The sequence below is a fragment of the Argiope bruennichi genome, chromosome 8 (assembly GCF_947563725.1).
Source record: "Argiope bruennichi chromosome 8, qqArgBrue1.1, whole genome shotgun sequence".
NCBI lineage: Eukaryota > Metazoa > Arthropoda > Arachnida > Araneae > Araneidae > Argiope > Argiope bruennichi.
In genome coordinates this window covers 39,491,618-39,506,805 of record NC_079158.1, presented here as the reverse complement: position 1 = coordinate 39,506,805, position 15,188 = coordinate 39,491,618, and the positions used below count along the sequence as shown (strand labels likewise).

The following is a 15,188-nucleotide window of genomic DNA, read 5'->3' as shown; positions in this document are numbered from 1 at the left end:
TTTAAATAGACAAAATTTTTATTTGACTCCAAAGATTTCAATATCATGTTTCTGCTTATTTTCAAACATACTGACTCATCTTATCTTAAAATTAATTTTGTTGCACTCTTAAGTTTTCAACAGATTTTCATCAAATATTGCTTTCAAGATTATTATAGATTTGAAGTTTTTGTCCTTTCAAATGTTGTAGATAGTCATAAAGCAAATTGTAGAATAATGATTAGTTGCAGAATGTAATATTTTTTATTTTAGATTTGACAAAAAGCTGGTATTTTATATTTTCTAATGCAAAAACTTGAGATATGTTGTTGTTTTTTGGTATTGAATTAGCTACAGTTTTTATAATATAAATAATAATACTATTATAATTTTTCAATAATTTAATTTAATTCATTAATAATTTTTAAAAACTTAATAATTTATAATTTAGTAATAAATTTGTTATTTATAATATTTTTAATATTCACAAAACTTATCTTTTAAAAGTGAATTTATTAAAATTTTGATGCAGAATGTATATGAATTTGATATGTAATTATAATATTTAATTCAAAAATAAACTCTGTGTTTTGATTTTTCCTATGGTGCTTTGATAAAAAATGTTGGTTGTTGTTTACATGTTATCTAACTATATGAAGATTTTTAAAAACTACATATCTTACTATGTAATTTTCCATAATATGGTTTTTTTTTTTTTTTTTTTTTTTTTTTTTTGTAAAGGATTTTTGCAGCAGGCTTTCGTTCACATTAGTTTAATACTAATGGAAACGTCTTATAAGAGGATTTTTGTGTATTTTTAATTGTGTAATGCCTTCTCTTCCCTCAAAAATGTATTTGAAAACATTTGTCACTGTATAATGGAATTCTGAGTTCTTCTTGGTGTTATTTATTTTTACAAAAATATATAACAACTATATATTTTTGGTGTTTTTTTAGATTGTGCTTTCTATAAAACAATAAACAAATGTTAAAAGAAACAACCATATATGTATTGTCATGCTTAAATACAAATAAATAAAAATTCATTTTGTAATTTCATTTTTTTATCTACTTTGAATTTCTATTTTTTTAAAAAAAATTTGTGATTAACCTTGTGTACTCAAAATAATCACTACATCTTTTTTTTTATTGCCTGTGGATGAAAGGCTATAATTCATAATGGAATTTAAAATTCTTGCATTTTTTTCTTTCTTCATTCCTATAATTGTTCAAACTTTTGAAATATTTTTCTATGTGATATTTTTTTGTATGCTTTTGTTGCTACATTTTCTAATTAGCTTTTACTTTATTATTTCCCTTTACAGAATCGAAAAATTCGCTGTTCGCATGAAGGTTGATCTTGTTCACGTTCTTGCTCAGGCTTGTTTACCTCATGTACCTTTACTGGACAAAAGAGCTTCTTCGTATAAATTATTGCAATCATCTTGTTATTGTAATAATAATGGTAATTTGTTTCATTGGTTTATTTTATATTTTAATGTTAATTTTTAGATTATTTTGACATATTCTGAATGCTTAATGAATGTCCCTGCTTTTAAAAAATATATCTTGATTCATGTATTGAATTACAATTTGAAGATCATTTTACCAAAAATAAAATATTCTTTTGTTTATTTATTTAGGTTTCCCATCATTAATACTGAATAAAGGTAATAGAGAGTATCCAAATCCTAGACATCCGGATGTGGTTGCTAAAGATTTGCTGAGGGATATAATAGCTATGATACAAGGTACACTACATTCTGTGTTTTAAATTTTTTGAATTTTTCTTTAATCAATAATTGTAGCTATATTTCATTTTTTTTTTGTAATAAAAAGGTTTATTATTTTGAAGATACATTTTGTCTGTAAAACAATTAGGTAAAAAAAAAAAAAAAAGTTTAGGTTTTGAAAACAATTTTCTTTAAAAAAATCATGAATATGAATAATTAAATTTCTTTTATTTAATTTGTCTGTTTAGTTTAAAATGTTTCAGAAAGAAAGATAAATTTTAAAAAATGTGTTATAATTATCATTAAATACTGTTAGCTGCTAGATTTCATGATTTTTTTTTTAATATTTTGAATTTATATGTATGTGTAAGTAGGAGGAGATTAACTGACTTAATCTGGCTTTATTTGCTTATTAATCTTAATTAACTCCTCTTGGACAAGCACAAATAAGCTAAGTCGTGAATAAAGGATTCATAATAAAAAGGGAGTGTGACATTTTCTGTTATTCATAGTAACTTGAATAATTTAGTTAGTGCTATTGTAGAATTGTGACTGATTTATAATCTATTTACAAGAAGTCTATCAGTTTATCTATATGCATGTAAACACCATAACTTAAAAATGCAAGAAATTAGATAGCTGAATGTATATGGTTTTCTTATCAGAGTTATAGATTTGTTTCAAAATTTAGCTAAATTCGTCTGAAGATTGATGATTCCCTCTTGTCTATTTTCTGTATAAGTGTAAGTAATAATTCAAACATGTATATAAGTGATAATTCAAACTTGCAGTTACATAGATAAATAAAATTTTGTCTGCAGTATCTACTCCATATTTATAGATCTGTATCAAATTTTGAATCAAATCAGTTGAAATGAAACTATCTAAAATATTTTAAAGCACAAAAGGCACTATGTTATTCTGAATAAGATTTCTGGTAGGAGGGATGATTTATATTTGTGAATGGAATAGATATGAGGGCATTGGAGACTTTTAAATAACTAGATAGAAATACTTAAGTCGAATTATTGAAACTTTTACTTTCTCCTCTTTATGACTTAAATTTCAGCTTGCCAAAATGAATACCACGATTAGTGAAGTACTTCAGAAAAAGCACTGTAATCTTCAACAAATTCAACTATATGATGTCTGTTAGTTTTTATGTTTTTAAATACATTTTTTGAATTATGTATTAGATCATCTGTGTGCTTGATAATATAATAACGCAAAAACGAACTTAATATCAAAATTATAGATACAGATCTATAAGATTTAAATAGGAATCTATAATATATCTTTATTAAATTATCTAACTTTAACAAAAGGAAGAAGTCCAAAATGTATACTTGATTGTCTTCTATAAATTATGAAATTATAAATAACATGTGATATATTTCATAAGCCAAGAGGAGGACACTTCTGCTGATTTCAGTTATTTTAAATATTTATTTTCTATCAAAAATTCATTTGAATTTTAAGAAAGTAATTGAAATACACACTTCTAGTGCGTGGAGAACAGCTTTGAAATCTGTGTTTGATCTCTTATTTTTGAAATTTAATTTCATATAGATTTGTTCATCATATAGACTGAACATTTTTATCAATTATCATTTAAACCTTTAAAAATAAGTACAAATATCTTTTAACAATTAATTATATTTTTTAATAAATAATTAACATTTTTCTTTTGTTATAAAATTTTATAGTATTTAATAATCGTAGAAGCTGTTTCATATTGATGTGGTTTGGAAGCTCATGTATTTACTCATACTTCATAAAATTATGAAGTTTATATTCAGTAACTATTTTGTATATATAATACAGATGTAAATAAGAAGGAAATCAAATCATTCATAAGAAATTTTTCTGAATTTTTTCCTTTTCTAAAAATTGAATTTCACGTTAATTTGGTCATATGAATTAAACTTTTAAAAATGATTGCCACTTCAGTTTCAAAAATAAATGCAAATCCTTTCCTCCTTGTTACTTATATTTTTTAATTAAATTTTTAAAATTAAATGCTATCAGGGGTGTTTGTGCTCCGGGGAAACCCCGGAATTCCGGGGATTTTGAACTTCGATACCCGGAAATTCCGGGGATCGTCGTTCAAAAGGAAGTAGGAATAATAATGAATTATTTATTTTGATCTGGGTAATTTTGTTTGCTTTGAAAGCAGAAAACGCAAGGTCAGTGTGTGTGGTGAAAACTTTTCCTTTCTTTCTCCAAAGGCAGTGATAATGCGCGAAAAGGGGGAAAAAACTTGTTTTTTGTTCTTTCCTTATTGCGAGTTATGACTCATTCCCCCGGTTCTCGGACATTCTCTTCTGGTTGCTTTTCGGCAAGTAGGCGCGGCAGAAAAAAAAGGGAGAGACTGCGTTCGACCAGATGTGCGATCACGTGACTCTGGGTTCAAAGGTCTTATCTCTCCTGGCGTGGCACCAATAAGTAGAGAAGGGGGATTTTTCGCCGTATTAGCTATTTGTCATTGATCGCTTCGCAACTTTTTTTTCTCCGCTGTGTAAAATTTTCGTTTCATTTATTGATGCACGTGTAAATTTTTCGTTTCGCTTATTGAAATATTTTTTTATTTATGTACGCAAGAGAATTTCACTTTGAAATTTCAGCATATGAAACAGAAATTACCCCTTAAAAATTCATATCTAATTAGTTTTACAGCATTAGATCCAGAGCTAAGAGGTAAAACCAGTACAATATTAGCTTTTGAAAAATTATCATCTTTTATGTCCCATATTTTTAGTGATAATGAAAAGTCAAAAGTAGAAGCTGAAATAAGGTTATACCAGAGTGATATTGATATCACCAAAGAAATGCTCTACACATCTGATGAAAGTGGAAATCAAGTCAAGTGTACAATTGATAAATATTGGTCTAAAGTTTTTAATTTAAAAGATGATTTCACAAATGATTATAAGTATCCTACATTAGCTAAATTGGTCAAAGCCTGCCTTAGCTGCTTCCATGGCCCATTAGTGGAAAGTGCATTCAACTTAATGGGTACACTTGTCACTGACTATAGAACCTCTCTTAAGATTGATTCCCTAGATGCAGTGCAGACTATTAAATATGATTTAATGGCTTCTAAAGAAACCTCATGTGAAAAATATGGCTCAAAAAATCCAATGACTGATCCAATTCACAAAGATCTCTTACTGAATATGAACAGAAGTTGGAAAACATATGAAGAGGACTTAAAAACATGTATTTCAGATGAGTCGCCTATAAAAGTCTCTGAAAAACCTTCTACATTAGCAGAAAAGCAAACTGCTTCTACCTCTGCATGTGCAGTTCTCGAGGAAATTTCTTCAACTGTAAATGAGGAAAATAAAAGTCAACCTTCCTGCAATTATGGAGTTCACCACAAAAGAAAGACAAGCCCACAAACATCAGAAAATAAAAAAATAGTAGCAGAAATTAGATAATTTTTTTAAAAGAATTAATTCAGGTAATTTAAAATATTTGCATAAAATGTAGTAGTTTATATGTTTGAAAATTTATGGTTATTAATTTTGCAAAAAAAGTAATTCATTGAACTTTTATAATTAGGTCATTCAATACTTCATAATTGTAATTTTTCATTTCTCCCCCCCCCCTTCTCGAAACTCCAAAATGCCGGTAGTAAGTCCGTAAAAGTTTCAGGGGATTTTTTGGGGTCCCACAAACACCCCTGCTGCTATAGTTCTTGTTATTTGTAACAAATATTTCACAGTTATAATCATCATTATTCTTGCTTTTACTATAGAAATTACTAACATGCTAATGTTTTATTGAAGACCTAGACAATGTTCCTAGCATTGTATCTTTCATAATTTAATCAATAAAGAATTAAAATTCTGTCTTTTATTTATAGATACAACAATGGCGAATGATTCTTGTGGAGTATTTACTGTAGCAGAATTATTTTCTTTGGCCCAACACTCTGAGCTTTCTACTTGGATGGAAGAGTGCTCTGAACTAGCTTTTGTTGATTTAGATTTGTTGCTGTCTAGGGAAGAAAAATTAGCTTTCTTTGTTAATTTGACTAATATTGCATGGTTACATGCTATCTTGCTAGAAGTAATAAGTTGGAAATCACAAGTAAGCTTATATTTTAAAAACCTAACATTTTAAAAACATTTAATATTACTGTATTTTTAAAAATCGAGATTGTAACTATTACCCTGTCTCTCTTTCTTTTCTTTTTTTGTTTTGAAAATTCCTTTATCTCATAATTTTTGTTCATCTGTTTTGATTTTTTTTTATTCCTCTGATATTTTTTAATAATATTTATTCTTCAAAAATAAATATGCATTTTTGTTATTTCTGACGGGCAGCTATGTAAATTTCCTAGTTTTCTTATGTTCAGAATTTCATTATTATCGTACAGTTTTGTAAAATTAAATTTTATTTAATGGTGTAAAATTACTTTAACCTATTTAATTGAAGATTCTATATATCTGATTGAAGAATTTAAATTGTATTCTAATTTTTGAGTTTCAAAAAAAAAAAAAGTTTTTAGTAATAAATTTAATTGACATTATATGACATTCCTTATTTTCATCTTAAACCTTTCATTATAAATATTTTCTTGAATCAATACCAAATATATTTTATTAAATACATGCTTGTATAATTCTGTTTTCCATTTATTAAATGATTTTTTCATTTTTTAAAATCTGCAAGCCACCAAATTTAAAACAAAAATATTTTTTTTTAGAAAATAATTTTTATTCATTTCTACAGTTTGCCAAATAAAATTACAAGAACACTGAATTTTATCTCAAATTTGCAAAGCAAGTATTTTTTTTCCAGCCAGACAGGTTCACTATTAAATCATGTTATTTTAATAAGATAAATGCCAAAAAAAAAAACAACAACCTAAATTACCATTTTTATCATCTAATAACTTTATCTCAATATCTTTTGCATATAAAATATTACATCTCCAAAATTTCTGGCAGTTATTTTTCACCTCGCTTAGTCGATTCAGCCAAGGCAACTTAAGTCACAATTATAAAATTAAATTTAAATTAACACCTTAAAGTTTTGAGTAGCTTATTTAAAAATGTAATATAACTAACTAAATCCCCACTATTATCATGAAATACAAAATTTTTACTATATAAAACCTTAATTAGACCAATACTTACCTATGGCTCGGAGATCTATACCCTAGCCAAAGCTGGAGAAAAATAAAATAGCCATTTTCGAAAGAAAAATTTTGCGAGCCATTCTTGGTGGGATAGAAATCAACAATGTTTGGAGAAGCAGATATAACTTTGAGCTATATAAAATCTGTAGAGAGCCAGACATTATAAAGTTCATAAAAATAAATTGGATGAACTGGGCGGCAGCTCATGTATTTAGAATGGATGATGATTCCATATTAAAAAAAAATTCTTTTACATAAACCTACATACAAACCTTATATAGGAAAAGGGGTATACCCAAAATGAGATGGATGGAGTCAGTGGAGACAGACTTCCTGTCTATCCAGGAAAGAAACTGGCGCACAAGTGTCAAAAATAGAATGCGATGGAGCAGAATTCAGAGGAAGGCACTGGCCCACCCTGGGCTGTATAGTCAAATATGATTATAATGATGATGAATATATCTAACTGTTCCTTTAAAAATAAATTATTTTTCTTATTCATAATAATTATTTGGCACATCTCTTTCTATTTAATAAACATTTAAATAATAAATAGAATTTCGAAAGAACACGCCAATGATTGAGGGAAAAGCACTGATTTTTTTTTAAAATTAAGAAAACATTTCTTATTTAACATTTAAAGTTTAGAGATATGACATTAAAAGTTTGTTTTAATCGTATGATGAGTTGCTGCATATATTATATCTAAAATTTCATTGTTATTTATAAGTTATTTCATTATGATGAAAGATCTTTTGATTATTTGTATTGAACTTTTTGTTAGATATGTCTACTAATGGAATCAATTAATTTTTTTTCAGGATAAGGAAAACCCCTTTGCCCCAAGTTTTACATCATCAAATGATTTTAATGCTTCCTTTGAGCATCACTTTCAGTTGATTTCTCCAAATCTTTTAGAACGTCTTACCATGCAGAAAGTTCTTGGTTATTGCGTGGGTCAAATTGGTCCTATTAGGTAATTTTATCATTTCATTTGCCATATGCATTTCAAATATTCACTAAATATTTGACAATTGATATTTTGTTTTATGTTTAAGTTATGAAATTAGTTTTATTAGTTAAATTCGTTTTGAAATTTAGTGAGTGTGTTTACAGTCTATAGAAACAATGCAATATGTTGATTTTTTATATTATTAAGTTTTTTTATGGTATTATTTTCCTTAAAAAGCATCCCAATAATAATTAGATTATTTTAAATTTTTAATGATACATATGTTCTATTGACATCATGTTTTAATTAAAGTTTTATCCTCGTACCTAAATATAAATATCAAGTTTTTAAATCTTATAGTAGTTTTGTTACTTAATTAAACAGAAAAATATTAAAACATTTTTTTTATAAAAGCTAAAACCAAATATTAAATATTGAAATAATCAATAAGTTATATATTTTTTATGGTTGCATTCCATATAGACTGTTAAAAGGTTGGATTTTATAATCCAGTATATAATTAAGATAGATCTATTATTTTAGATAAATCTGAATTTTCAAGGCAGTTTAATTATAATCATGATTCTCCCAATTTTTCTTTGTTTTAAGAGTTTTCTTAATGGAATTAAAGAGGAAATCTGAATTAGTTAGGAATAGTTACATTAGGCATGTCTGAATTAGTTAGGAATCAGAGTGCAATTAATTCAGGAATCTGAATTATTTGCACTTTTTATATTATTAAAAAAAAGTTTGCTGTTTTTATTTATAGTTAAAAATAATTTTATATATTCATAGTTCTGAATAAAAGAAATTATCTTTTCTTTTTATTTTATTTGTGTAGTCTTTTTGATTTACGCTATCAGCTGCTGCATGCTCAACTACCAATACCAAAGCATTTGCAAGAACCCCCATTTTACCATCTGTTAGGTTTGTATGCATTTGTTTTATGAAAAATTTATTAAATTAATTATAAAATTTGATTGCAAATTAATTTTTTTGTTCTTAGAAAAAAGTAATAATTATTAATTTTTGATTCAAAATTTAGATTTTATTGTAGTGTATTATTTTAAAGTTTCGATTCAATTGCAATGTTAAATTTTTATGCCATATAATAAGGCATAACTTTGTAAATCGCTAGTAGGAAGGTCACTAGTAGTAAAATAGAGTGCTAAATGATAGATATTTTGTGAGCAATTTTATAACATATATTTTTAGTTTTGACTGAACCATACAATTATAATTAAAATCTTTAATCCTTATTTTTGATGTAGGATTTTATCTTATTTATTTAATTTGAAAAAGTTGGAATTTTCTTGTGTAGTTTCACTCAGGCGTTTAAATCTTCTAACTGAAATATGCTTTAAATTTTGTACGATCTGACCGCTGATTTTTTGCTGCATGATTTATAAAGGTTTAAATTTATTTTACAACCACATTTTCTTTTGAAAATTACTTTCAAAGAATTTAAATAAATCATAAATAGAATTTTACTTTTTAGGTCATATTTATTAACAGTACTTTTTTTAGTAAATTCAGTTTTATTTTTCTTCTTTTTCTTGCATTTGTGATATCATATATTTTCTTGATTAAAATTTCCTATGGAGTCCATTAAACACGAATTCCATTAATGAATGTCTGTTCTGATTTATTAATTTTTTTTTGCACTAAAATATCAAAAAAAAAAAAAAAGAAATGGTAGATTGAAGTTTATTTCTGCTCTTAATATTTGTAATAGAATATATTTTTTTATTAAAAGATGTAATTATTATTTTTTTAGGTGATTTTAAATCTGCATGGGAAAAATATACACCACCAGTAGAACCTAGAACATTGTTTGTTTTGGTAGATGGTTTATTACATTCACCTAAATTACAAGTATGTTTGATCCCATGCATTCTGTGAATAAATGAATTTTACATTTTGGCAATGACTAATATTTGTTTTGTAATGATTTTTGCTTCTGCATGGCTCTCTATTGCTGTACATTCTTCTGTTTTACACATTCATCATTAAAAACTTTTTGTGTTTGATTAGATTCATAACCAATGCATCAATGAATGTATATTTTATCTTTTTGGAAACAAAAGATAATATTTTAGAACTTTAATTTATTGCCAAGTATATTATTTTCTCAAAAATTTCATTTATGCAGATTATAAGTGTTTAAAATTTTAAAATAAATTTTATTAGCATATTCATTGCCATGACTCGTGCTTGATATTCAAACCATTATCTAATTAGATGACTTTTCATTGCTATTTCTAATTATAGTTTATAAAGGTTGTTTGATATAGTTAGATAATAAGTGTGAACAGCTAGTGAGTTGTGCTGCATTCAATTTCCTATTGCGTTATTATTGTTCTTGCTGACTTAGCTTAAAATTATATAGAATATTGCATTAATAAATTTCATTATTATTAAGAACTTTATTTGCAATAATAATTATTTTTCAATTAAGGCATGATTTTGTACGGTTTTAACATTCTATGAGATTTTAAAAATATTTTTGATCTGTGATCTTATATATTTCTTTTTTATTATCTAAGGCATTGTATAGTGACAGTATTGACTATCAATTGGAAGAAGCTATGAAAGATTACTTTGATGCCACCATCACTGTTGATCTACAAAAAGAGAAGGTTTGTAATGCTGTCACATTGTGAAAATAAGAGAATTTCAAACATTTAAAAAACTTTTGAAGCAATTTTATTCATTTCTCCTTATATTGAAAAAATTTTTATTGATTCATTATTGAAGCAGTAAATTTAATTAAATAATCTCAGTGTTAAAACTTAAGATGTATCTAAAATAGTTAAAAAGATTTTTTTAGATATAATAGTTTAATTTTGATTTACATTTTTAATTTCAAAAGTTTTCTGCATGCTTAATACAAGTAGAATGTGGAGCAGTTTTGTATAAGATTTTTTTGTTTTAATTTTTATGTTTGTAGATCTTTACTTATTTTTTTTTTAAATTTTGAAATGTTAAAGAAAACCACTTTTTCCCTCTGAAAACAAAAGCAAAAAAATAATTTATTTTTATATGTAAATAAATATTTAAGAAAAAGATTTCTGTAAATATGCCGTCTGGTGTTAACTATGTAAGATATTGAAATACATATATTTTTTTAATGAGAGGAGGATAGAAGTTTTCTTCTTTTGTGACTAAATAATCCAAAGCTTTGTAAAATGATAAATATGTCTTTGAAATGAATCATTTGGTAAAACGTAAAAGAAGTGAGTAGATTGAGAAAATGCTACAAAAGAATACTTTCAATATATAAGTAAAGTCAAGTTGTTTGATGAATGGCTGAAACATAAAATATATAAAATTAAAAAGAAAATATTTATGTAGAAAAAAAAAAGAAATGGATGTTTATAGAAGAATTGTAATGGATTTTTTTTGTTTCAATTTTGCCTTTTATTATTACTTAACATTATGTATCTCTCTCAAATGATATCATTTTTAATTCATTTTGTTTATTGCTTTCATTTGTCTAAATAATATTTTAAAAGCATTTTTCTTTTTATCATTATTTTTAGTTTAATTCTGTAACTTTAAAAACTTTTTTTCATAACAATTTGTGTAGTTTGAGTCTGTTTTTAATAGAATAGATATTTTTTTAATCAAATATTTATTTAAATGATTTCAATTTAAACCAAATTCCTTGATATTACATAAAATAGATTTTCTGAATTTTTTAAAAAGTTATTGTGTGAATTCTTGTTGTTTTGAAGTCTTTATCCCTTTCCTTCAATCAAAAATAGTTAAGACTCTTAAAGTAATTGTGAAATAAAATTATTTTTTACTATTTCTATTAATTTACTTGAAGGTATAAGATAATTCTCTTGAAAATAGGAAAAATTCAGGAGCATTTCATTATTTATTCTCTTAAATTACAATTAACATTGGTGCATTACTTATTTTGGTTTGGTTTGTTTTTATTTCTTGGAATAAGAACCATCTTTAATCATACTGTTCCAAACATATAGTAAAATATACATTTTCTTAAATAAGTTTTAGTCTAAATGATTAGAAATTTAAAAAAGGTTCTGAAGGTATATAAATTATTATGTTCAAATGATGTCTTGTTGAAAAGAGCAAAAAAGAATGTAAATTGCAGGAAAAAAGCCCTCAAATGATTTTAAAAGGGAAAAAGTTTATTGCGTGAACAGTTACCAATGAATGTTGGGAGATCAATTTCACTAAGTGGAATAGGCATTTAGGAATAAAAAATGGATATTTCATTATTATTCTACTTGTGTAGGCCTAAAGGTAATCTTAATACAGATCTGTAGGGTTCTGAGTGCAAAACCCAATTCTACTATGCTATGTAAGTGGTCTAATGCATGTTAAATCCATTGAGACCAAACGTCCTTCTGTTAGCATGATGTGAAAATTTGGAGAAGTGGCAGCGATGAATGCTGTTTGATTACACTGCTCTAATGATAACAGGCTATTTGGACTTTGTATATACTAATAGCTTTTTATTTGTAGGTTTGCAATTTTTATTTTATTTGTAGGTACTGTGCCTGCAAATAATGTTACTCTTTCTTAAATACATGCATAACAAATAAAAAAAAGTTGTAAATATTGTGACTAGTGTTAAATTCATAATAAAGAAGTTAATGCTAAATTTAATTGTATTAATCTCATATTTTGAAGCAAGATGAGGTAGTTATGATTGTATCTCTTAATTTTAAATCATATCTGATGATAAAAGTAACTCCTGAGTTGGCATTCCTTCCCTACACTTTTGCACATACAAGTGGGAGAAAGTAAATGCTAAGATTAAAATTTATTTAGTTTTTATTAAGTATTTAATTTGAGTCTTAAAGACATAGTTTTGGTAAATTTTCCTTGTTCAATTTATTCACATCCTCGATTTTCAACAATTATAAAAATTTATCAGATAGTACTTATTAGTTTGTTTTGATAACTGGGAAAAGACTTAAAATATTGAATTTCATAAAATAAAAAAAAAACAATGGAAACATGCATATAAATTAAAAAAATAAAAAGATCAGACAGAATCGAGGAAGGCCTAATTGTTTTATTTTAAACCAAATGATTGTACATAGAATATCAAAAACATATGAGTAGAAATACATAAAAAATAAAATAACAAAGTTGCTGAAACAATTTTAAATTTTTTTATAAATGCAATAAAATTTATTTGAAAGCCATATTGAAGACCTGTGTGTGTGTGAAGGCATATGATTTCTTTAAGTATGAAGATGTTTTCAAAAGAGTTGGATTCTAGGAGGGTGGTATTTCAGCAAGGAGCCAAGTGAGGCAATGCAGAACTGTTCATTAACAAATTGTTCATGCTGACTTCATTTTTCTCACAATCAAGCAGCTCTCAGCCAACTGCTTTATGTGGAAATTACATTCGAGGATGTTCCAAGATCAGGCTTTTAAGTACGAAACAATTCTCAAAAGGGTAGGAATTGTGGTGTATCAGAAAGAAGACATGGTAATAATAGTTCTTCTCAACTAGTTTGTTCATACTGTCTATTGTTCCCCATTCAGCCAACTGTTTTATGAGGAAATAATATTCAAGGACATATTGTGGAGCAGTTCTTGTAGAACAAAGAAAAATTCTTAAAGTCAAAGGAGTGACCATCAAGACTGTTGGGTCACTCCTTTGACCCAAGTAGAAAGTAGAAAGTTAAGTGAGTCAATGCAGAAATAAATATTCGTTAATTCGGAATACTTTCATTTATTCCTCAGTCTACCAACTCTCAGTCAGTTGCTTTATTCAGAAATGATATCAGTATCAAGTTATAATCAGTTCTTTAAGTGCAAAATTCTCAAAAGATTGACATTCTAAAGTAGTGGTTTTTCAAAATAAAAGCAAAGCAAAAATGGTTTTTCACATATAGATGGGTCGTGCTGTCATCATTTATCCCCTTAAACAGCAGTTCTCAGCTAACTACTTTTTTAGGAAATAATATTCGAAGGCATTCCATTTTCAGTTTTTTTAGGTTCAAAGCAGTTCTCAAAAGAGAGAGAGTTCTCAAAGTAGTGGTTTTTAAAAATGGAAGCAAGGCAGAAATGGTTCATCATGAATAGATGGTCCGTGTTGTCTTCATTTATCTCTCAGGATAGCAGTTCTCAGCCAACTGCTTTATTAGGAAATAATATTCGAGGACATTCCATGATCAATTTTTTTAAGGTTCGAAGCAATTCTCAAAGAGAGTCATTCCAAAGTAATGGTTTTTCAAAATGGAAGCAAGGAAGAAATAGTTTGTCACAAGTAGTTGGTTCATGCTCTCTTCATTTATCCCTCAAGACAGCAGTTCTCAGCCAACTGCTTTATTAAGAAATAATATTCGAGGACATTCCATGATCAATTTTTTTAAGGTTCGAAGCAGTTCTCAAAGAGAGTCATTCCAAAGTAGTGGTTTTTGAAAATGGAAGCAAGGAAGAAATAGTTTGTCACAAGTAGTTGGCTTGTGCTCTCTTCATTTATCTCTCAAGATAGCAGTTCTCAGCCAACTGCTTTATGAGAAAATGATGTTTTTGGAAATTCCAGAACAGTTTTCTTAGTATATAGCAAGATGTTTTTAAAGGAGTGATAATCCAGAATAGTAGTGTTTCAGAAAAAAAGTCGTCAAATAATAGTTGCTAATAAATTTTCATTTATCCACTCAATCCAGCAACTCTCAGCCAATTGCTTCTTGAAGGACGAACATTTGAAGTCATTCCATGAGCATATTTTTATAAGTAAATTTAAGAATAAAACAATAATCCTGTTAAGTGGCGTTGCGGAATGAAGCAGAGGAAGGCGATGCGTTTGCCGACTTCCCTTTTGTTTTCTTTCTTATCTTCTTTCATAATTTAGTAGCTGTTACCCATCTGCATAGTGGGAAAAATTCTCGATGGAAATATAATTTTTCAGCTTAAAGGTGTCTACAGTCTTGATGAAAGATAGCTTAGAGAAAAGCGCAGAAAATCGATATATCTATCATTTTGTTGTTGCAGAGCTCTTGTATAAATTGATCTTCGTTCATCAAATGAGGACTTTCATCTTCAATAGTGAGAACTGTAGTGGTATCACGAAGGACAGCTTTTGTACCCTTTTGGGCTGCTTTTTGGTTTTTAGTGAGTAAAAGATAAGGCATCAGATAAAGAATGTACCACAAGTTTCCACAAACAATGACTTGAAAAAGTCCCCATATCCAGGGGAGCATGACAAACGCGGCAATTACTTTTGCCCAAGTCATCGCCAAAATGTTACTTTTCTGCCAAGACAATTCTCAGTTCGATTATCCTAGTAAATCAAAATTCAATAGCTCTATTCCAAAATATTACTCTTCTCTCAAGAAAATTCTCAGTTCAGTAATTCGATTTCAATAGAAATTCGCAGTTT

The 15,188-nt window shown here is 27.0% G+C and overlaps 1 protein-coding gene across 1 annotated transcript in view; it reads left to right on the top strand.

The window, feature by feature from the left end:
- Window positions 1-15,188, top strand: part of LOC129981163 (zinc finger FYVE domain-containing protein 26-like) — a 70,190-nt gene that overhangs the window by 20,650 nt on the left and 34,352 nt on the right. The window contains exons 13-19 of the mRNA XM_056091878.1: window positions 1,305-1,444; window positions 1,623-1,730; window positions 5,581-5,807; window positions 7,683-7,837; window positions 8,655-8,740; window positions 9,591-9,688; window positions 10,360-10,452. Coding sequence (XP_055947853.1) covers window positions 1,305-1,444; window positions 1,623-1,730; window positions 5,581-5,807; window positions 7,683-7,837; window positions 8,655-8,740; window positions 9,591-9,688; window positions 10,360-10,452 — 907 coding nt within the window. The remainder of the gene's footprint in view (window positions 1-1,304; window positions 1,445-1,622; window positions 1,731-5,580; window positions 5,808-7,682; window positions 7,838-8,654; window positions 8,741-9,590; window positions 9,689-10,359; window positions 10,453-15,188) is intronic.